Genomic DNA, 21,946 nt, shown 5'->3' with positions numbered 1-21,946 from the left:
CACTCCAATTGCAGGTGTGGAGGATACGGGAGGATTCTGGGACTTGTAGTTTCCTCCAGGATCTTCCTTGGAGGTGGGTTTTGTGAAAGGAAGTCACTGGAGACCTTTGTAACAGCGCTGCGATATTTCAGCGCTGCAACATGCAGAAGGACAATTATTCTTCACGTCCTCCGATTTTGCACAACGCTCTTCAAATTAGATCTTCTAAGATGTAGGCTTTTAGTAACGATAACTCCTGATGGTTATAAAATGACATATTGCTATGAAATGCTGTAAAATGGAAATGTGTTTTCTTTTGAGGTAATTCCATTGCAGGATAAGAGGACACAGCAGTAATGGGTAAATAACAAAATAAAAGTCCAGTGGCATGCTTAAGTCAGAATTTATTTCACCATCAGCTTTCATGAGTCAACCCTCACTTCATCAGGTACATGTTCACATGCTCTTTATGCATCTGATAAACTGAGCTCAGACTCAAGAAAGTTGGTCTCTCAAATGTCACTGAACACCTATTTTATTTTACTAGGTTTCGGGACATTGGTTTTCTTGTTTTTGCACTGCTTGCTTGCCAAAGGGACTGCAATGTAATTCAGCTACAAATAATTTCTGATATTGATGTTTGGATTCTGAAGCTGTGGAGTTATTGGATATTTAAACGGTTTTAACTAAGATGTTATTTATGTTTTTATTGGGGTTGTTGATCATCTGATTTGTTTTTGGTATTAAATTGTACACCGCCCAGAGCCCTTTGGGGACGGGGAAGTATATCAAGTCGAAATAATAAATAAATAAAATGTTGTCAACACTTTTTTTTTTTACAGACACATCATAATTAAGTGTGTTGCCATGAGATCTGGGTTGGCAAATGGTATGTCCAAAAAGACTAGAGGCTAGTCCCACGAAAATACTCAAAACATGTGCATGCTTAGCAAACATCAATTTGCTACTATGAGATATCTAATCTAACGTTTCCACTTGCCACAAGTTATGCATTGCATCAGACATTAGGAACTGCAAGATAAAAATGCACCCCTATGCAGGCCTCCAGAGAGCAAGTCAACAGAGCCTTTAAGGATTTATATGAGTGTTGGGATGCTTTCGTTTTTATGATTCCAGATGTCTTGCCAACAATTCTTTTAGCACCAACAAAGAGATAGTTAACCCCTTTGGGACTGCAGTAGACAGACTCTGCCATTGCTAAACCTTCATGACACTGCGTGGAATCACTTTTGCAATTGCTATAAAATGACACATTGCTATAAAATGCTATCAATTGCTATAAAATGAAAATGTGTTTTCTTTTGAGGTAATTCAGTTGCAGGACAAGAGAAGACAGTAGTGAATTACTGACTCCTAAAGCCAGAAGGATTTCACCCGGTCGCTTATATAAACTGGGACACTCACATGGTTCCGGGACTACAGACTACAAACATTTTGATCTGTCTAAAGTTCCCTAAACACTAACAAATCTCCACTCCAGTAGTCAGCAGCTGGGCATTATTTGGTTTAGTGCTTTCCAGAGCAGGAGGGTAAACAAACCTCCCTTGGGAGGGTCAGGCAATTGCTCATAATGTGGAGGTTTCTTGCTGGTCCTTGCATGATAAACACTGCACCCAGCACTCAGATGTGAGGATAAAGAGGAAGCAGCCACTCAACTCTGGAAAGCTCATGCAGCAATCTGCTGTCACACACTTGGGCTTCTCTGGAGTATTAAGGTGGAATAAGAGAGTTGCTCAGTTAGGAGTTTGTGCAAAAATTTGTATTTCTTTTTGGCTTTAGTTTTCAAAGCAGGGTTTATTTTGCTGGTACACATTCATTTTGTCTTCCATTTCAGTGGGAAATGTTTCCAGATGTAACTCTACCCCCACCCCCACTTGGAATTAAATGCTCAGGGATTGACCCACGAGTCACCCAAACTATCCTCTGTCAAATTGCAGGCAGAGAGGAGAAAGTGTGTCTATTAACATGCCATTTTAAATAACTCTGGCATACAGAATGAGAACAGGAAGTCTCCCAGCCATTCAAGAGAAGCATTTGTGCACTGAGATATATAATGAATTGTGGGGAAGGTCTGCCATTCATGTATTAAAAAACTGAGAATTGTTTGAAACAAAACAGAGCAGAAGCAAAGAGAGCTAAACCCACCCCACCCCCACCCCCCTTATCTGCATCTCCAATGCATCCTGTCCAGCTTAGATCCTGGATATTAACAGTACAGGGAGAACAAATGCTAAAAAGAGCAAGTCAGTGAGGTAAAGTATGAGAGGAGAGGAGACAGAGTTTAGGTCTCCCTCATGCACACATCATTAGTGTTTAAAAACAGACCCTCTCCCTCATTTTAGATGTGAACCGGACATATGGATTCCTCCCCCCCCCCCCACAATCTACTAGCACACACCCCCAGAGCTGCTTTTAAGAAACATTAGGGATAGCTTGGCCTAGTAATGTTCCCCTCACCTGAGGAAGTCCCCCATTGATCTTGAGATCTCACAAGATCTGCAACTTGTTTTTTATTTAGCCTAGAACCAGTGAGCAAGGGTGGCTGCTTTGTAGTCTAAGGTTTTATAGTCCTGCGTGATTTGGATGAACGTGTTTTTATGATACATGTGATGTGCTTTGCATTTAATTAGCCTGAGCACTTTATGAAGCTTTAAAGTTTGTATACTTCCTCCAACACAAGTTAACAGGATGCTAAATTATGTAGGCTGGGGACCACTTCTCCACATCAGCTTTTCATCATTTACTAGTCTTTCCAATAACAGAGAGATACCACGGGGACAAGTAAGATTCTGGTTTGTTGTGTAATCAATCACCTTGCTTAACCTCAAGAAACCTTGGACCTTGCCAGCTAGCTATCTTTCTTCTTTGCTGCTCTGGCCTTTTAGTCCTCCTCTTCCTGCCACCTGTAGGGTTGACACTTATCAAGTAATGGCAGGAGACCTCCCAATGAAGCTTTGTCCCTGTAAAACCATAGAGATGTCTGAAAATCCTACAGTCATGATGTCACTTCCCATTTGTGAAACAGAAAATGACTTCCAAAAAGTCTCTGCCCCCTCAATGTTTCTGGAAATGTCTCACCAATGACTGGCATCCCTACACCACACATACATCCTGGCTGTTTTGGCCTTTGACTGAGTGGACTTATTCCTGAGATCTCTACTCACAGGTCAGCATTCACACTCCCTAGGAAGCTAGTACTGAGCATCATTGCCTGTGCCTGCCCCTTCACTCCCCGTAGGCCAACTCTTGCCTTGTCCTCTCTTGATAGTTAAAATGCAGCACTTATTGTGGCTGTTCTGGAACACCTCTACTTCACACTCTCATCTGGGTGTGACAAAGGAAATATCAGTGCAAATTTAAGGAAATTTATACCCTTCTAACCCATTACTTTCAACAGGTTTAGAATTTTTTATTTACTCTATCTATATCCCACCTTCCTTCCCAACAAGGGTCCAAAGCAGCTCATATTGTTGTCCTTTCTTCCATTTTATCCTAACAACCCTTGAGGTAGGTTAGGCTGGGAGTGTGTGACTGGCCCAAGGCTACCCAGCAGGCTTCCACTGGCGCAAATGGGGATTTGAAATGGTGTCTTCCAGATCCTAGTCTGACACTTTAACCACTATACCATGCTGCTTAAGATGATATTGCATAATTCTGATAGTTCTGTTCCTGTGATAAGTGTAAAATGTGTGAACTTGAGCTGTAGTCTACAGCATATAGTAGGGGTGGCCAACCTATGGTTCTCCAGATGTTCATGGACTAGAATTCCCATCAGCCCCTACTAGCAGGGGCTGATGGGAATTGTTGAGGTCTATGAGCATCCTGGAAGAGAGGCTCCTAGATTAACTCACCTACTAACTGCGACTAGCATCAGGACAACCTGTTCTGGAGTCTGATCAACTTAAATGAATAGAAACCCGATTTCAGTTTTTGAAGAAAAACATTGTTATTAAGACGACAGAAGAATGACACAACCTGGCCAAACACAAGATTAATCTCATCCCCAACCCTTTTTTGTGTACACCCAATGTGGCTGGACTTCTTGATTCAACGTTCTATTTGAAATTTCGTCCACCATCCCATGACTCACTTTCCCCCAACCCAATAAGTGCACTTTCCCCCAACCCAATAACAAACTACTGGAGAGAGAGAAGAAAAGACATCACTTATGCCAAGCAAAGGAGGTATGCAAAGGACCACACACACCCCAATGTCAACAGATTCACTGGTAAAGGCGCTTCACTGGACCACAATAACATATTTCCACTCTGTTACCAGGCACTGCTTCTGAGGCAGGAGGCTGCCCTCACAGGTTCTTCCACCTTCTCTCTGAGATGATGTGTTCTGGCTGTGCCCGCATGAACCACTCCACCCAAGCTCCATCATAAATGGACACGTCAGGCTTGCCACAGAGATATGCTCCCAGTGCCACATGGCAAGCAGTGACTCCTGAACCACAAGTGGCCACAAGGGGCTTCTTGAGATCCACACCCCTTTCCTGAAATAATCTGTGGATGTCCTCCGGACTCTTCTCCATGCCAGTCTCAGAAAGGAATTCAGTGAATGGGATGTTCACCGTGCCAGGGATGTGGCCAGGTTCAATTCCTGGGGGGGGGGGGGGGGGGGTTTTTTTTCAAAGAAGAAAGAGGAACAATGTCAGCTAGAGTTCAGACAGTAACAATACTAACAACAACCCACTCTCTGCATCCTGGTTTGGTACCCTGGTGTTTTACCAGGACAGAAAGCTAAAATTTAAGACTGACTTCACAGAAACAGTAGATGAAGGGGTAAAATTGTTCCATGACTGAACCAATTCAGATTTCAGGAAGGACATGAACTGACTGAATGAGAATGGTTCCAAAGAGAGATGGCTGAGATTTCCATTTAAATGAGATGCTAGATGCACAAGAAATTTGGATTCTTCTTGCCTGCCACATCACATTTGTTGCAGCAAAATAAACAGGAATCTTGTGGCACCTTAAACAAACTGCTGAATTTTGAGTTCATCCATCAATTTGATAGCATTTCCCAAGGACTTAACAAGGACCCGAGATTGCCCAGCCATAACAAATGTTCGTCAGATTAGCAAAACAAGGGAAATTGCATTATCACCAGTTATTGCTATGGGGAATTATTTTCTGTACTTTTAACATTATATTTAATTTTACATAATCACATCTCACCCTGTTCCTCCTTACACTCCATAGCCTTCCGAGCCTGATGCTTACATTTTTCCCCACATCTTTGCATACAAATCTGCAGAGTGATGGCTAACTTTAAGTTAATTTTTGTCCATGAAACTTACTAAAACCTTCTTAGTTGATAAGATGCCACAAGACTCTTGTTTATTATTACAGTATTGTGTACTGTATTTATTAATAGGGGTTTCCTATGGCACCAGGGGAGTAGCAAGACATCCGAGGATGTTGTGTTCTCTGTATTTGCACAGTCATCCACAGAGGCCATGGAGGTGATCCTCTACTCTTATTTTATTGGTGGGCTGACCTCTGCAGCAGAAATTTATGGCTGCAAAGAAAGATTTGCTTTTAATTTAACGGAGAACACAGTTTACCAAGTAACCATAGCTTTTGGACATCCACAGCTTCTTCCAATTATTTTTTCTTGGGAATAAGCCCCCATTCAAGGGGAATTACTACCAAAGTTATATGATTAGAACAGCAGCTGTAGTCTTCAAATAACTGATCATGCTTAATTTCCTTGCAGATAGAATTATCTCCGCTTTCTCTGTAAGCAGACTGTGTGAAAGGCGTGAAGGTTTCCAAAGGTTTGGGGTTAGGCTCCAGGGTCACCTATAAAATCTATTCAGTTGCAAACAAAATTGTTGCAAATTGAAGTGTTACAGAAACCAGTTAGTATGTGTGCTTGTTCAGAAAAACAAATATGAATGAGGAAAACAGTTTAAATAGATCTCTTTCCTTGGCGATTTCCACTCTGGATAAGAGTGGGGTGTAAAATACTAACCATGATCAATCAGGATTCAAATCTTATATATGAAACCGAGTCTAATTTGCAAACCAACCAGCTGAGAAAACCATGAGCTAAAGAAATCTGCTCAGGAGGACACAACAGATGCATTACCTTCCCGGGGCTCCTCCTCTATCCCTTGGAACCGGCCTGCCGCTCGTGCATCCACAACCTGGAAGCGGCATGATTCTATGTTTTCCTTAATGTCCTCATGAGTCTTGACAAATGATCTGTCCAGAGTGGCATGGAAATCGGCAGGCACAGGTCTGCTCTTTTGGGATGTAACTGGAAACCCCTCCCGCATCCAGTTCTTCAGCCCACCGTCCAAAAGAGAAACAGCATCATGCCCGAAGGCTCGGAACATCCACCAGACACGAGGGGCAGAGAACAAACCCTGGTCACTTGCATCGTACACCACTACATGGGAATCACTGCCCACACCTAGCTTGCCCACATACTCTGCAAACTCCGCTGTGCTGGGCAGCATGTGATCGTATGGTGAAGTGCGATCGCTGCACTGGTCAATGTCGAAGAAGGCAGCTCCAGGGATGTGGCGCTCCTCAAACTCAGTCCGAGGGTTGCGCTTCATTTTTGGGAGGTACCAGGAAGCATCCAGGAGCCGTACAGCCAATCCAGGTTGAGAAGTTTTGATGGCTTCAGAGACCCACTTTGCAGACACCAAAGCCCGGTAGAGAAGCTGTTGAGACATAGTACTGGCGTCTTGTCCAGACTCAGATCTAACCATGAACAGAAGTTTCATGTTACCTAATGTTGACTTTGATTCCCCCCGCCCCATATCACATATTCAGGTGCTAGCCATCAATAAGCATGAAATGTGCAATCCTGCCCATGCTTAAGACACGATACACCTGACCGCTAAGTCATTGCATTCCCATGTTAAAAGTACATAGTTGCCTGTGTACAGTTAATATAAGTCAGAACTAGATTAGCCTGCAGAAACTGGAAGAATCCCTTGGAAATTATGACAATGCTTTTTGGGCTGTTCCACTAAGGAAAGGGTAATATGCCCTCCCCCCACCCGGTAAAAAAAAGTACAAGAAACATGACAGTGCTTTTCAGTTATCTATGTTTTTTAAATAACTTCAAAGATGGTGAACAACTGTTTACACAACGGTACCTTTCTACACCACTAAGAAGCCAAATTCGATTCCTAATGTGGTTATCTCCTAAAAAGGAACGTGATCTTGTTTTAAATTGAAAATGTATCAGGTTTATTCTGCATCAGTTTGCACAATTGATACTTCCATCCCCTTCTCTTGGTCTGTTTCTTTCCAGATTATACATACAAATATTGCAGCAGACACTATTTTTGGAAAGGCCTGTGATGACTCCAAGTTCTTGCATGAAGACACCCACAATGGCCCCTTTCACTCGGGAGAGGCAGGACGTGCAAAAGCAGAAATGCTCTACCGCCGCCTCTGACCTCCTCGGCTGCTCCCAGCAATGAGAGAAAAATGATGTTTTTGCTTCGGCATTGATTCCTTTACTGAACCCGGAGTCCCCAAAATACTCAGTTTTGCAACCCTCTGGAGCCAGCCCTGGAAAAAGGACTTCTTCTTGCTGATGAAGGAAGGAGGGATGTCAGTTCTAAAATGGTGTCTGGCAACTGTGATTGATGTAAACGTTAGAAATTCATTAAAGCTAAATTCTGCTTTTTGTTTTTGAATCTACTGCCTAGCCAACTGAGACATCTTTCTTGTTCATTCATCTGACTGACTAATCAAGTTAAGTCAGGGGTGACCAACCTATGGTGCTCCAGATGTTCATGGACTACAATTACCATCAGCCCCTTCCAGCATAGCCAATTGGCCGTGCTGGCAGGGGCTGATGGGAATTGCAGTCCATGAACATCTGAAGAACCATAGGTTGGCCACCCCTGAGTTAAGTCTTTCAGTTTTAGGCCCAGGTCTTCTTGGACAATACCCCTCTGAGCAGGAAGCTCTTTTCCGAAAACTCAGAGAAATAAAATATAGCTCTGATGACTACACCATCAGAAACATCCTCTGAAATATTCAGTTTTGTTGTTTGAATCACACATGCAGGACAACCTGTTGAGAATGAGGTGACAAAAGAATGGACTGTACTACTTCAGATTGTAAGTGGGGTCCAAAATAAAACCATTACACCTGGAAGAAAGGTTTGCTCCCCCCTGAAGTGTTGACTTTCTATTTGCAGGGAGTTTATTTGGCAATATAAAAGGAGCATTTTAAAATGTGATCTTCCACCTACAGTATGCAGCGGTATACGCCCAGCTGAGGCCTAACCATAACGTGACACAGTCAGGATGGAAGACCGCACCCTTGCAACTTTGCATTTAAACTTGGTCTTGGACGCTAGGCGTGCAATGTCAGAATGACAAGCTCTGTAGCCCAGGTAAGTGTTGCCCAGGTACACTAATATGGCATACACAGGGGCTCAGTTTAAAGAAGATGCCAGGCACATCTCAAACGGTACAGGGAATGTTCTTTGGCACCACCAGCATCCCTTTAAATTTAGGCATCGCACTCTTGCGTGGGGCAACCAGGCCTCTTCAGACAGATTACACCTTTCCTAACACGGGCTATCGTATTTCTTTTACAAGGAGGGTTTTGTTCCGGGATCGACCTATTTTCACACGCGAAATATCTCCCCTTCCAGGAAGGCAACTCCAAGCCCGTCCAGAAGCCCAGCCCTTCGCAAAAGGAATCGTGCTGCGGGCAGGGACAGACACCTGCTCCGGGGCCTTCAGCTTCCAGGGCTCGCGGGTGCCAGCGCAAGGACGACGGGTGCCCTGCGCAACTGGCACACATCGGTACGAGTTGGGGTCCCTCTTCTTGCCTGCGGATCTCAGCCATGGGGGGCCCTGAGCACGTGGGCGGCGAAGCCCCTGCAAAACCCTCCCACGACACCCTCCACAGCCTCGTCCTGAGGATCCTCCGGCGGGATACCTGTGCGCCCTCCGAGAGTCCCCGACTTCTGTGCCCACGGCGGAATCACAGCGCGGCTCCCAAGCCAGGGGCTTCCCCTCCTTCCATGCCACTCACCCACCCCCTTGCATGGAGTCCGGGGCGGAGCGCCCCATAATAGAGCTTCGTCAACCAGTGGCAGAAGAGCCTGGCGGGGCAAAACCAACTTGTGGCAAGACAGGAGGGGAGGCCAAACCTGATTCCAAAACCTCTTTCACATTTCTCGTTTGTGTTTGGACTGTCGAGGGAACGGGGAGGAGATTCAACCTGAGCCCCCACCTCCGAGAGTCCCTGTCGGGGGAAGCTGACGGCCTGGCCCCTTTTCCTTCGTGCTGAGCCTAAAAGAGCCGGGCGGAGCTACATTATGCCTAAGAGGAAAGGCACCGTTTGCTCCGATTGCGCGCGTGCGCGCTTAGGCGCTTGATCAAAATGCAGCTTTTCTGCAATGGCAGGGGAATGTCCTTGCAGCCATTCACGGTCTGAGGATCTAGTTGCAACTCAAACAAAATAAAGCTCGAGCCCTCCTTTCTCCCCATTCTACCCTCCCCCCCTTTTTTTTGCAACCGTGTGTGTGTGCACAAACCGCGAAGAGCTCCCCAGCTGTGCCAAGGAGAAGGGGAAACAGCCCCTCTAATGGCGCTCCCATGCTTTCCACGGTAAGAATAATAAGAAGGGGAGGCTATGGGACAAAACCTTTTCTGAGAGGGCAGGGAAGGTCAAAGATTATTGCACTAGTTATCTTCTACTAGTTAAAGCCAGAGGTGCAAAACTCTGTGACCTTTAATATTACTTTACCGTAGAGTGGCAAGTGCCCCCTACTGAAAGAGACTCTGCAGGCCACAATTCCAGAGAGCAAGAATAAGCCCAGTAGGGCTTTGTGCCCTTATTCCAAAACTTCAGAGATCCAGTAGACTCTAGCGCTGTGCAGCATTCCCTGTTTTCGACGTGGTGCTGTGATGTTACTTCCGTTTCCTTTTTGATTGTAAATTGTTTTGAAAAATATAGATACTTGCTTATGCTGGAGGCCTGTAGAGAACAATGCAGAGGGAGAGACAGTTTATAGTTTTTGTGGCCCATCATTGGCAAAGTGGGCAGTCATTGGGGTTTTACCTGTTTGATGCACTTTTGTGTGGGGAGGCCAGTGGTAAGGGAGACATTAAAGTGGTGCGTTTTATTTATATCATTTATGGTTTCAATGAGAAAGACAGACTAAAGTAGACAACATCTAGTAAAAACTGCAATAAAGCCAGTGTTATATATACAATAAACAATACCATAAAACTGCCTCCATTTGTAATAGTAAAAATCACACACACACACACACACACACACACACACACAGAGGGGATATCATACAGAAGAAGTTATATGAGCAGCTAGTATTTCACTTTACTTGTTTAAGAAAGCATCCCAATAGTTTACGAGACCAACGTTACCCTGTAGGGTTACTGTTGATTCATGGACATTTAATTTGGAGCACAGATAGCAACTGTTCTGCTGCTGCTGATTGGAGTGGGTAACATGCCTCCCGCTGCTTCCTAAGCATGATCTGTACAGCACTAGAATATTTTTTAATCGTGCTGTACAGTAACAGAACGATGTAAATATACTCTGGGGGTTCCTTGGCATTCTTGCAGATCTGTACTCCATAGGTGCCTTGACCTTCTAGCATATCAGAACACTAAGTTACTAGGGTGATATCTTGGTTCCTCTTACAACTTTTCTTCCTATGTTTGCTTGGGATTCTTAACCCTTTTTGACCCCACATTCTCAACCTTCCTGGAACTCATTTTGCGGTTTCCACTTTCAGGTTCACCATTCACCTCACTGCCATATGAGCCAATCACATTGCTGTTGCACCGTCACTTACTGCGCAGCCTGAAACATTTATTCTTGCAGTGGCACGTCTTCCAACAGCTGCCTTGGAGAGGTAGGGAGGCGAGAGAAAAAGATACAAAAGTTTCCAAAGGAACCCAGAGAGGGTTTTGTTCCCTCTGGACGCTTCTGGGTCGGGTTCTCAAAATCTATCAAGCAGCAGGGGAGGGTAGCATTTCCTGGGAGGAGCAGTTGTGGAAGGATTTGTGTCAGTCCAAAGTGCAGGCCTGAAGGCAAGCGAATGTAGTCCCCACCCCTTGTTAGTGGATTGGTGGAGAACCAGACACCAGGACTTGGCAGGCATCTCTACAGTTCATCCTGCTGCAGCAGCCTCGTGTCAGAAGACTCTAGGGTAACATGGTTCAGCAAATCCTTTACAGAGCTCTGGTCTCCAGCAAATGGCTTGCAGAATGTGTCCGGGCCAATAAAATCGGACCTGATGTGCGTGTGCTGGATGCATCATGGTATGAACCAGGGCAGAGGGATGCTCAGAAGGAGTTCAGAGAGCAGCACATCCCTGGTGCCTCCTTTTTTGATATTGAGGAGTGCAAAGACAAGTCCTCTCCTTATGAGCTCATGCTACCCAGTGAAAAAAACTTTGCTGACTACGTTGGACACCTGGGCATCAGCAACCACACGCATGTGGTGGTGTATGATGGAGATCACTTGGGCAGCTACTATGCACCACGAGCCTGGTGGATGTTCCGGGTTTTCGGGCATCGAACTGTCTCTGTATTGAATGGGGGGCTCAAGAACTGGGTGAAGGAAGGTCACCCTGTGACATCAGAGATCACCCAGCCAGAGCCAGGCGTGTTTAAAGCCACCCTGGACAAATCGCTCCTGAAGACCTATGAAGAGATGGTATCGAATATGACATCCAAGCGGTTCCAGATGGTGGACTCCAGATCTGAAGGAAGATTCCAAGGAACAGAACCTGAGCCAGGGAACCAAGGTAGGATTAGTGCCTGGAGCTGTGGTCAGCCACAAGGGAAGTTTACTGGTATTAACTCTCAAAAACAGACATTGTGTGGGAGATCCAACTTTGGATCTTGGAAATTTTAAACAAGATTTTAAGCAGGTGCTGCGGGCTCCAAACTCAAAGCAGAAGCACTGGAGGAAGGGCAGTCAAACCTTTCTGCTGTGTCTTTCCCCTCCAGTCTAAATCACACAGCCTCTGAGATTGCTGTTTGCTCCTTTAAAAAAAAAACACAGAAACCTGCTCTGAGCTAATCAGCAACTTTTAAGTAGAAATCAAAAGTTGGAAGATTTATTTACAAATCTCCCAGATCAAGTCTCTTTTGATCTTCTGAGGCAGCCTCTTTATCACCTTCTGCCAATTTCTTTATAGTGCCATCCTAAGCAGAGTTAAAGTCTAAAGGGGCCCTGTGGACTGACTCTGTTTAGGACTGCATTGTTACAGGGCAGACTTGAGGACCCTTTCTTGGGGGTAAATTCCACTGAATAGACCTGAGTAGGTTTCATCATAGAATTGCACTTTATCACTTTTGGATGATCTGGGATGTAGGGACAGAGCCAGATTATCTTGGAAGTCTAGAAATGTTTAATCCTAGGGTAATTTTCAAGGTTGTAAGAAGGGTGTAGGTGGCTTTAAAAAGTGCTGTTCAGGAAACAGTTATAGTCCTTTACACACTGCTCTCCTCCTGCTTATGTAGCATAAAATTGTATACATTTACTGTCAGAGGGGCAAAGGTTCCACAATTTCCCCCCAGGCCCCCATATCTGGTACTTTCATCTAACAGAATTGCTGCTAGCAGATGTGAGTGTTGTGATCTTTCATACATGCAATTAACCCTGTCCTAGAAATGTAAGCATTGTTTAAACAGTTTTCTGATTTCCCAATTATTATGCTTCTCTTTCAAACAGTGCAACTATCTTTTTTTCCCTTTGGCACAAGATAGAAAACTAGATGGACTGGTTCTTTAACCTCTGTTACTCAAAACCTGGATAGTTACTCCAAAACGCCATTCTCATATTCTTGATTCTTCCCCCTCCCTTGGTAATTGCAGGGCCAACCTGTGCACAAGGATAGAGGGGAAAAGAAAAATTATTCATGTCTTAGGAAGGAACTGCAGTCTGACTTGGCAGAACTGAGATAAGAACTAAGACCCTCTCCTGCACCACAAATGTATAATGGGTTGTGGTTGGGATAAAGGAACCCGTTTTCCTATTTTTGCGTTCACATTCATCTGTGTAGGCAGCAATTGGAGCCCATGGAAACCATCTGGGTTGCTGTCATGCCTTTGCACGGAGATGCGTCTATTTTTTTTAATTACTTCCCACCTATGCAGGCATGCACAAATGAATCCCCACAGCCATGCTGATGTCTCACAATATAACCATCTACACCTGCATAGTTACATAGGTGTAAACTGCAAAAAAAAATTAAAAGGAAAAGGGAAGTGAATAAAACGCCTCCTGCCCGGCCGTTTGTTCGTGAGCAACTGCAACCTGGGATTTTTGAAAAGACTTGCTAGTTTAGCGATTTTAAAAAAATGGTTTTGGGAAAATAACACAAGTCAGACTCGTTTAGGGAACCAGATATGTGTGAAGCCCTGCCCCCACCCTTGCCCCCACCCCCACAGGTTTTTTAGCATCATACAGCCATGTTTATTGGTCCGTGTGGAAGGGGCCTGAGAGTGCTTTCCTAATCAGAATCACACCTTTCCACTATCACAATTGACTTAGGTGTATTCTGCTGCTTGGGGTGGGGGGCACACAGAATCCTCCAATTATGTTGATACCACTGTTCTCCTACTCCAGGGGTAGGGAACCTGCGGCTCTCCAGATGTTCAGGAACTACAATTCCCATCAGCCCCTACCAGCATGGCCAATTGGCCATGCTGACAGAGGCTGATGGGAATTGTAGTTCCTGAACATCTGGAGAGCCGCAGGTTCCCTACCCCTGTCCTACTCTGATTGACTAGGAACGTTCTCATTCACACTGAAGAACCCTCCTTGTGCAAAATGAGAAGGTTTGGTAGCACGTACTAAAACTGGAATTTCAGAAGATTCTCAGAGTTCCCAGCAATGCTGCAAAGGATGTGGATGGTTGCATGGGGATGGCACTCAGTTCTAGCAGCTCTTTAACAGTTGAGTCAGTTGAGTGTGTGGAAGTCCTGAACAGGTGCCTGGAGGCAGCAATGAGATGGATGAGGGCCAATAAACAGAAGCTTCATTCAGACAAGATGGAATTACTGTTGGTCAGTGGAGAAGCTGTATGGGAACTGTGGAATTAACTGGACTGAGAGGGAGTTTCTTTCCTCCTGAGGGAGCAGGCTCATGGGTTGGGGATCCTACTGCATCCTGTTTTACAGTTGGAAGCTAGCTTCGACAATACATTAGATTTCCTCTGCCATATAGTGCCTTTTATCAGCTTCAGCCGGTTCGGCAGCTGTGATGGTTCTTCAAAAAACGTGATCTGGCCACAGTGATCCACGCTCTGATCCCATAGATTATTGTAAAGTGCTTTATGAGGAGCTGCCTTCAGAAATGGTTCAGAAACTTCAGTTGGTTTAAAAGGCGGCAACCAGGCTACTGTCATGGGTTGGTCACACAGGTCATATCACTTCAGTGCTAAAAGATTTGCACTAGTTACCTGTCTGTTTCCAGGCACAATTCAAAGGTCTGCTTTAAGACCCTTGAACAAGGACCATCTGCTCCCAAACTATTCACCCCATCCCTTAAGATCTTCTTCTCAAGCCTTGCTCTATGCTTCCCACAGCCAGAAACAAAGTCGGTAGCAACAACTGGCAGGTTCTCTTTGGTGGTGTCAATAGCATCTCATTGACTACAAAAAAAATCAGAGATTTTTTTAATTTCAATTTTAATTTAATTTTTAAAGTGCTCCCTAAGAATTAGGAAGCCATGCCTGGTCAAGAAGGGTGGAAACATCTCGGCTGAAAATTGTTTATTCAGTGTTGTGATTTTAGTTATTTGTTGGTTGTGAGCCACCTTGAGCCCTTCAGGGGAGGGTGGGCTATAAATGTGAAATAATAAATAAATAAATAAATAATTTAAAAAGCCCCCAAAATGAGTGTAACATTTATTGATATAATCTGGCCTTTAGCAGCTCTTATAATGCCATTCTAAGCCCTTCTAAACAGCCCTCCCACCTTCTGACTGGGCTATAAAGACTCAGAGGTCTCCATTCCTACTCATGTCTGGTGAAGGGAGATTTAACTCTCAAAAACGTATACCCTGAAAATCATGTTGGTCTCTAAGGTGCTATTGGACTAAATCTATTGACTTCAAGAGATTTGGAACGATGCAATTCTGCAAAGGATTATGCATTGTTAATTTGCATATGGAACAATCAAGGGTGGATTACCTGTTTAACTTAAAGTAAATTTCCTGGTTGCCCCTTTTGAGCACTATAATATAATGTGTCTTGTTTAACTTGGGCAGGGGGGGGGAGGGGTTGGGGAAATCCAAGTTAGTCAAAAAGATGAAATAAATGTTGTCAGTTCAGTAATCTGAGCCCTGTGCAGCTGAAATAGTGTCCAGAGGAAGCAGGGAAGGTCCTGAGGAGCACAGAGGAGACAGATCAGCAATCAAATGAAATGAAAAATGTCCATCTGGAATACTGAGAGAGCAACTGTGCCTTGATTGTGGTCCAGTTTTCAACAGGGATTGCTGCAGCGTCAGCATTCCAGTGTGTGGAAGCCAAAGACATCATTGTTCTTTGTAGCTTTTTATTATGATGCTGCCCAATAAAAAAGGATACAGCCAGTGCCTTTGCATAACTCATGGGAGACATGACTGAAGTCACAGTGAGAAGCCCTGGCCAGAGAATGTTGAATATTTCGGTGAACAAAGAAAACCTGAATTCAGCCACAGCAAGGAGAAGGCTTTGATACATTAGTCTGAAAGTTGTGAGATGTCATAGGGCAGGAATCAGGCACCTGTTATAAATACTACATCAAAAATTATAATTACCACATCAACATTCAAAGCAAGAGATCAACAGTCAACGTATAAAAAGGAAAAAAAAATGCAGAACTGAAACTATGCAAGTTAACATTACTGGTAATTGACATACTGATGAATAAGCCATAACATTTCTGCAGCCCAAACACTGGAAGTTTTGAGTTCTTTATTAGAGAATGGCATACACACCTACACATGGACTCACAATAAGTAATAAATATAGACATAATATTTTTAGTGCACTAGCATAAATCTGTGCATGGTTTGTATTCAGATTATTGGCAGTTGTTCACCTCTATAATTTCCCTTTCTATAAAGCATCTCTAAGAAGCCCTTGAGTCCTATAACATTCTCTGCTTGCCATTCCTTCACACATGTTAGTTCTAGCATCCTACTGATATACCTTAAATATTTCAGTTTTATAAGAGCCATGCCTTCAGGTTCTCTTTCCAAACCAGCTTTGGAGAGCACCAGCATGGTATAGCAGTTTAGACCAGGTGGACTCTAATCTGGAGAACTGGTTTGATTCCCCATACCTTCACATGACAGACTGTTATCTGGTGAACTAGATTTGTTTCCTTCTACACTTGAAGTCTACTGGGTGACCTTGGAGCCAGTTACAGTTCTCTCAGAACTCTCATCCCTACCTACTTCATAAGTTGTCTGCTTTGGGGAGAGGAAGAGCAAGGAGTTTGTGAGCCACGAAGTCTCCTTACAGGACAGAAAGGTAGGGGGGGGGGGGTATAAATCAAAACTCTTCAAGTGTCTTCTTTACCTGCATCTTTTTGGAAGAAAACACAATCCTAGCAAAGTAGGCTGCAATCTCAAAGGAATGGTGGACATTTTCTTGATCCTATGCTACTGTACCTCTAGAGGGCACTGGTAATTACCGCAGTGCTGTAACAATCTATTGTCACTTCTTTATTCCAGGAATTAATAGAACTGTTGTAGTACTGTTGCACAAGCATGAAAAAGGGAGGGTGGTGAGTGGTCAAGGCAGCTATGATGATCATGCCCCCAAGAGCTAGTGTAGAGTTTCTGTCAATATTTTCATGAAATTCTCTGAGTATGTAGTTTTTTAGACAGAAATTAATTAGCATCTTAAAAAATTAAGGAAGAGTTGGCTTCAAAGAATAGTAGACCTATTGTGGCATAAATTGGAGAGGCTAGAGGCCACTTTATCAGGTGATGCCCTAGTGTTACCTGGTGGGAGTCTCTCCCTTTTAGAGAGGGGAATTAGTGAGAACAGACTCTTGATCTTACTCTCCCAGGACAAAGAGAAGTCCTGCCTTTCCGGGGAAAGACAAGAAACAGAAGAAAGCTTTTGCAAGAAACTCATAAGAGAATGAATAAAGTTTAACAATTTTATTTAAGGGATAATGGGGATACATAAACACACAATAATCAAAGCAGCAGAACATACACCTAAGATATAAGCAGTTGTGCGGAAATAGATCTGGAATAATCAGTGAATTGGGGAAGTAAGAGTTATAGTCACCTGATCTTGGAGCAGAATGGTCCGATGAGCAGAACTGAGCAACCTTCATTTAGTTCTGGAAGAACAACACGTTTTGGAGCAATATCACAGACAGAGACTGTGCAGAGATATTGAACACTGTTTACTGGACAAGTGGACTTCTTATGGGACCCTTACTCTCCCAGGACAAAGAGAAGTCCTGCCTTTCTGGGGAAAGACAAGAAACAGACATCAACCTTAATGGTTGGGTTGGTGATCTAATGGGTTGAAATATCAGCTTGATGTTCCAAGCTAGGAAGTGCCTCCAAGGGAAATTTAGTTGATGAAATTACAGCTAAAGAACAATGCAAATGAGGGGGTTGTTAAAGGTATTGGGGGAAGAAGCATTGGGTTAGCATAACACTGGGCAGGCAAGTACATCAATACATTTATTTTCACAGGGGTGTATGGTCTAGAGCTAGAGATGGGAATGCTTTCCAGGGCAAGAGCTTTGTGTGCACTTAATCCTGTTAGAAAGGGTGTGAGAGAGACATTATGCAAGGCTGATTTGGAGGGAGATAAGTCCAGACATAGTTGTTTCTCCTTGTGGGTACACTGAGCATCAATGCAAGGAATAGGCTCCCCATTTTGGCACTGCATTACTAGGCACCCCCAGGATTGACTGAGAAGGGTAGAGACACCACTGTCCTCCCCTTAGCTCACCATAGGTTGCTCTGGCAACATTAGTCCACAAAAGTTTATGAATCCGTTAGTCTTCCAGGTTTAGAATTGTTGGCTGCCACACTGAAGTAAGGGGGTTGTGGCTCACTAGAAGAGGCCTCTGCTTGGCGTGGCATTTAGAAGGTCCCAAGTTCAGTCTCTGGCATCTCTGTTTCAAAGGGCCAAGTGATACAAGAGACCTCTGCCTGAGACCCTGGACTCAGGTCTAAGTAGATGATACTGGCTTTGATGGACCAATGGTCTGGTTCAGTATGAGGTAGCCTCACAGATGTTTACATATTTCCAGACCTCATTTAATAAGTCTTCAGCCTAGAAGTGTACTCACTATTTTACAAGCTTGGTTGTATGGGGTTCTCACTAGAAGCCACCTTCTCTCCTCTCTTCTAGGGCTTGAACCAGGCCATATTCCAGGCTGCTCGAACATGCCTTTTTTCGATTTCTTAACCGAGGAAGGATTTGAAAAGGACACCGAAGAGCTCCATCGCATGTTCCAGGCGAAGAAGGTAGACCTCTCAAAACCACTGATTGCCACCTGCCGCAAGGGGGTCACAGCCTGCCACATTGCCCTGGCAGCATACCTGTGTGGCAAACCGGATGTGGCTGTCTATGATGGATCCTGGTCAGAATGGTTTCGTCGCGCTTCTCCAGAATACAGAGTTTCCAAGTGGAATAGCAACAAAGTATAATAAAAGAGGTGCATCTGCAGTGCTACTTCATGCTCTGAAGTTGGGTTTCTTAAATCATGTTTAACTAAGCAAAGGAAGGGGAAATATGTGAAACCTAGTCCTTTATAATTTTTTTAGTTTTCTAATCCACTTGGTGCGTGTTTTTATCTCTGTCTCCTTTCCTTAATCGGGTAATTGAATAAACTGGAATTTCAAGTCAAGTGGTCTTTTGTTTTTTGTTGCTTCATACTGCAGCTGTTAGAACACTGACCTTTCTGCTATACTGCACTAGACAGCTTATGAGCCAAGTATGGGGACCAGTGAGGAGCTGGCCCACATGAAGATTTTTAAAAATCCACGATGAGGCCAGCCACAACTAGAATTTGGGGTTCTTCCCTTTTTTTCTTTTAAGTCACATTATGGTGAACCCAGTGGGGTTTTCAAGGCAATCATTCAGAGGTGATTTGCCATTGTCTGCCTCTGTGTCACAATCCTGGTATTCCTTAGAGGTCTCCTATCTAAATACTTTCCAAGGCTGACCTTCCTTAGCTTCAGAAATTGGGCGAGATCAGGCTGGCCTGGGCTATCCAGGTTAGGGTTCTTCAAATTTATTCTCCAATCAAAGGTTTGCAGAAACATCTGGTTTGTTTTTAAATGCCTGATTTATGATTAAACCTAAAAAATGTTAAGAGTGATAATCTGTCCATGCTGTTACCCTCTTGAATTCAGGTGCCAGATCCATTTACTTGATCCCACTATTTAGCCAATGAGGTGTGACATCAAGAGTGAAACAAACAAAAACTTTTATTTGTGATCACAAATAGGCTTCTAGATATCAGAAAGCAGAAGCAAAACCACAAAGATAGGCGTAAAGTTTCATACTCCCTCTCCCCTTTCTCCTGAAAATGGTTAATTGGTTAGCATCATCTGTTTATTCCATGCACGCCTATCAGTTATGTGCTATCCCATAATATACAGTGAGGGTGCAGTTTGCATTGTTTGTTCATTTTTCCAGAGTCTTGTCATTTTGCATCACACTTGGCCTTGAAGCTTTAAAACTTGACTTCTTCACCTGCTATGAACTGTTTGCTCTGGTTTTTACTGGTTTTGCTTCCCTCCTTCAAGTTTTCTATCTCCTACCCTTCAATCCTGCATTGTTTTAATTCAAGACTGTTAACCCATGAGCTCCCTAGCAGTTTTTAAAGGTTAAGAGTTGCAGTTCTGCCCCCCCCCCCCCCCCCCCCCCCAGAGTTCAGGTGGCATATACTGGGTTGTCATCACAATCAGAATGGCACTCAGCTTTGTGGTGGTCATCATCACCAGCTCAGGGAGATAATGACAAGCAGGGACAGATCCATAAGGAAGTAGAGGTTGAGCTATACTGGGAAGAGTAGGAGTGGAGGGAATCCTATTTTCTGTCTTGCACAAGTCTTTTCAAATCTCCCTCTTGTTACAGTTTAACACCAGTATCTTAGGCACATTTATGGAGAAGTTAATGCCATTGAACTTAATCAGATTTACTTCCAAATAATTGTGCAAAGGGCATACATGGTCATATTTAAAGTAGCTGCACCCAACTTTCATCTATGTGCACACCATTGTGATCGCCTGCTGCTCTCCTGCAGATGTGCGTGTAATGAAACAAATACATGTAACCCTTCAGCTCATGATGTTATATAGTACTCTTCTGTGACATATAAAGCAGTCCACTATATTCGGTGATAGTTTTCTTTTTTTTTATCCATTGGCAAATTCAGAGTGACTTACACGAGAGCTTCCAGTGATCTCCTATATATACGTTATATCCATTGATGCTGCCTTATAGTGAATTAGATCATTGATCCATCAAGGTCAGCATTGTCTGTTCAGGTGGGCAACAGACCTCCAGTGACTCACATGGAGGTCTACTACCAGATCTTTTCAGCTGGAGATGCAGGGGATTGCATCTTCTGGGACCTTCTTCATGCAAAGCAGATGCTGTCCCACTGAGCCATATCCATCATTTTTTATCAGGTGTACATTCATGTGAATTATGCATTATATTATCTTCTCTTTTTGCTCTTCAATGAGCATTCTGCTCACAAAACTCTGTGTGGGCCTTGAAAGAGCTGAGTTTCAGCACCAAAACATGCATATAGACTGAAATTGCTGCAACCAATGTCACATTCTTTCCATGAGACCCAGACAGCTCATATGTAATGTATAAAATCAAGTATGCATTGGTCCAGTTCCTACTCACCTTTCTCATGTGTCAACCATGAGGTAAAAAATCTGGCTTAGGCCTCCGGAAAACTGAAACTGAAGATACTCCACCTGTGAATACAGTGCTGAGAATCCAAAACAGAGGCAGATGATCTTAAGTCCATTGTTTCCCAATTGACTTCAACATGCTTAACGCTGTGATGGTTTGTGGAAATAATAATAATAATAATAATAATAATAATAATAATAATTATTATTATTATTATTATTATTATTATTATTATTATTATTATTATTATTATTATTATTATTATTATTATTATTCAATTTGGTATACTGCCCCATCCCCGGAGGGCTCTGGGCGGTGTACAACATCAACATAAAATACAATAACAAGAGGGGCAAGTAAATAACAACCAATAAATAATACTGAACATGAAAAACTCAGCCCCATAAAATCTAAAATATTAATTTAATTTAAAACAGTGATTGCTACATTAAATTGGCATCCCACAAAAACCTTACTTAAAAAATCCTCCTAGCAAGGGAAGAGGGGGGCACGGTGTGTCCCAGAAATGTAAAGGGGCCCTCACAGGAGAACAGAGGGGGGCACAATTCAGCCACTGGTCTCTCCAAGGCCCGGACAGCTGGAGGGAGAGTGTTCCACCAGGCCGGGGCCAGAGACGTAAAGGCCCTGGCCCGAGTGGAGGCCAGTCGCATCATCGAGGGGCCAGGGACTTCCAGTAGATTGGCCTCTGGATTTAAAAGTATTTGACTCCCATGTAGTGTTGTTGGGACTTAAGAGCAAGTAACATAGTTTGATGTCCTTGAATAGAAGTGGCTAAATAAGTTCTAAATAACTGTTATTGAATGATGAGGGCCAGGAAACCAAGACTTGTACCCTGTGAATTTTTGTAACACTACAGAAGAGGATAACTGTCAACTGATACCTATGTTTACTGGAGTTCCTATAACAACTACAGCTCACAGATGAGGATGCTTGTTACTAAGCAACTGTCCTTGGTGGCTGTCCTCATAGTTCCAACTCTTTGTCTCCACTTCTGGACAAGGACCTGCTTGATCCACCAAGAACTACTTTGGCACCTAAG

General features: G+C 43.6%; 2 protein-coding genes across 4 annotated transcripts; one reads left to right on the top strand and one right to left on the bottom strand.

The window, feature by feature from the left end:
• Nucleotides 1-3,921: 3,921 nt before the first annotated feature.
• Nucleotides 3,922-10,978, bottom strand: MPST (mercaptopyruvate sulfurtransferase). 3 transcript variants are annotated; one of them, XM_048499677.1, is made up of 3 exons: nt 10,822-10,978; nt 6,100-6,722; nt 3,922-4,605 (listed from the first exon to the last, which is right to left on the bottom strand). In XM_048499677.1, exons 1-3 carry the CDS (start codon nt 10,836-10,838, stop codon nt 4,307-4,309), a joined length of 939 nt encoding a protein of 312 aa, XP_048355634.1. In that variant the 5' UTR covers nt 10,839-10,978; the 3' UTR covers nt 3,922-4,306. The 3 variants fall into 3 exon arrangements, with proteins under 3 accessions (XP_048355634.1, XP_048355636.1, XP_048355635.1); XM_048499679.1 differs by lacking the exon at nt 10,822-10,978 and adding an exon at nt 9,231-9,278; XM_048499678.1 differs by lacking the exon at nt 10,822-10,978 and adding an exon at nt 8,934-9,076.
• A 2-nt stretch (nt 10,979-10,980) lies between these two features.
• On the top strand, nt 10,981-18,856 carry TST (thiosulfate sulfurtransferase). The gene is made up of 2 exons (XM_048499680.1): nt 10,981-11,778; nt 18,358-18,856. The coding sequence occupies exons 1-2, from the start codon at nt 11,184-11,186 to the stop codon at nt 18,654-18,656; spliced, it is 894 nt and encodes a 297-aa protein (XP_048355637.1). The 5' UTR covers nt 10,981-11,183; the 3' UTR covers nt 18,657-18,856.
• The last annotated feature ends 3,090 nt before the right edge of the window (nt 18,857-21,946 follow it).

This window comes from Sphaerodactylus townsendi, linkage group LG06 (assembly GCF_021028975.2).
Source record: "Sphaerodactylus townsendi isolate TG3544 linkage group LG06, MPM_Stown_v2.3, whole genome shotgun sequence".
Lineage (NCBI taxonomy): Eukaryota > Metazoa > Chordata > Lepidosauria > Squamata > Sphaerodactylidae > Sphaerodactylus > Sphaerodactylus townsendi.
This window is presented reverse-complemented; position numbering and strand designations above follow the sequence as displayed.

What these genes read in the sequence shown, in the direction of transcription:
- MPST (XM_048499677.1), bottom strand. An exon ending in AGAGGAGGAGCCCCGGGAAG is followed by an intron (nt 4,606 to 6,099) that starts GTAATGCATCTG and finishes CCCCCCCCCCAG; the next exon opens with GAATTGAACCTGGCCACATC.
- TST (XM_048499680.1), top strand. Translation starts at nt 11,184, where the DNA reads ATGGTTCAGCAAATCCTTTACAGAGCTCTGGTCTCCAGCAAATGGCTT. An exon ending in ACCTGAGCCAGGGAACCAAG is followed by an intron (nt 11,779 to 18,357) that starts GTAGGATTAGTG and finishes CCTCTCTTCTAG; the next exon opens with GGCTTGAACCAGGCCATATT.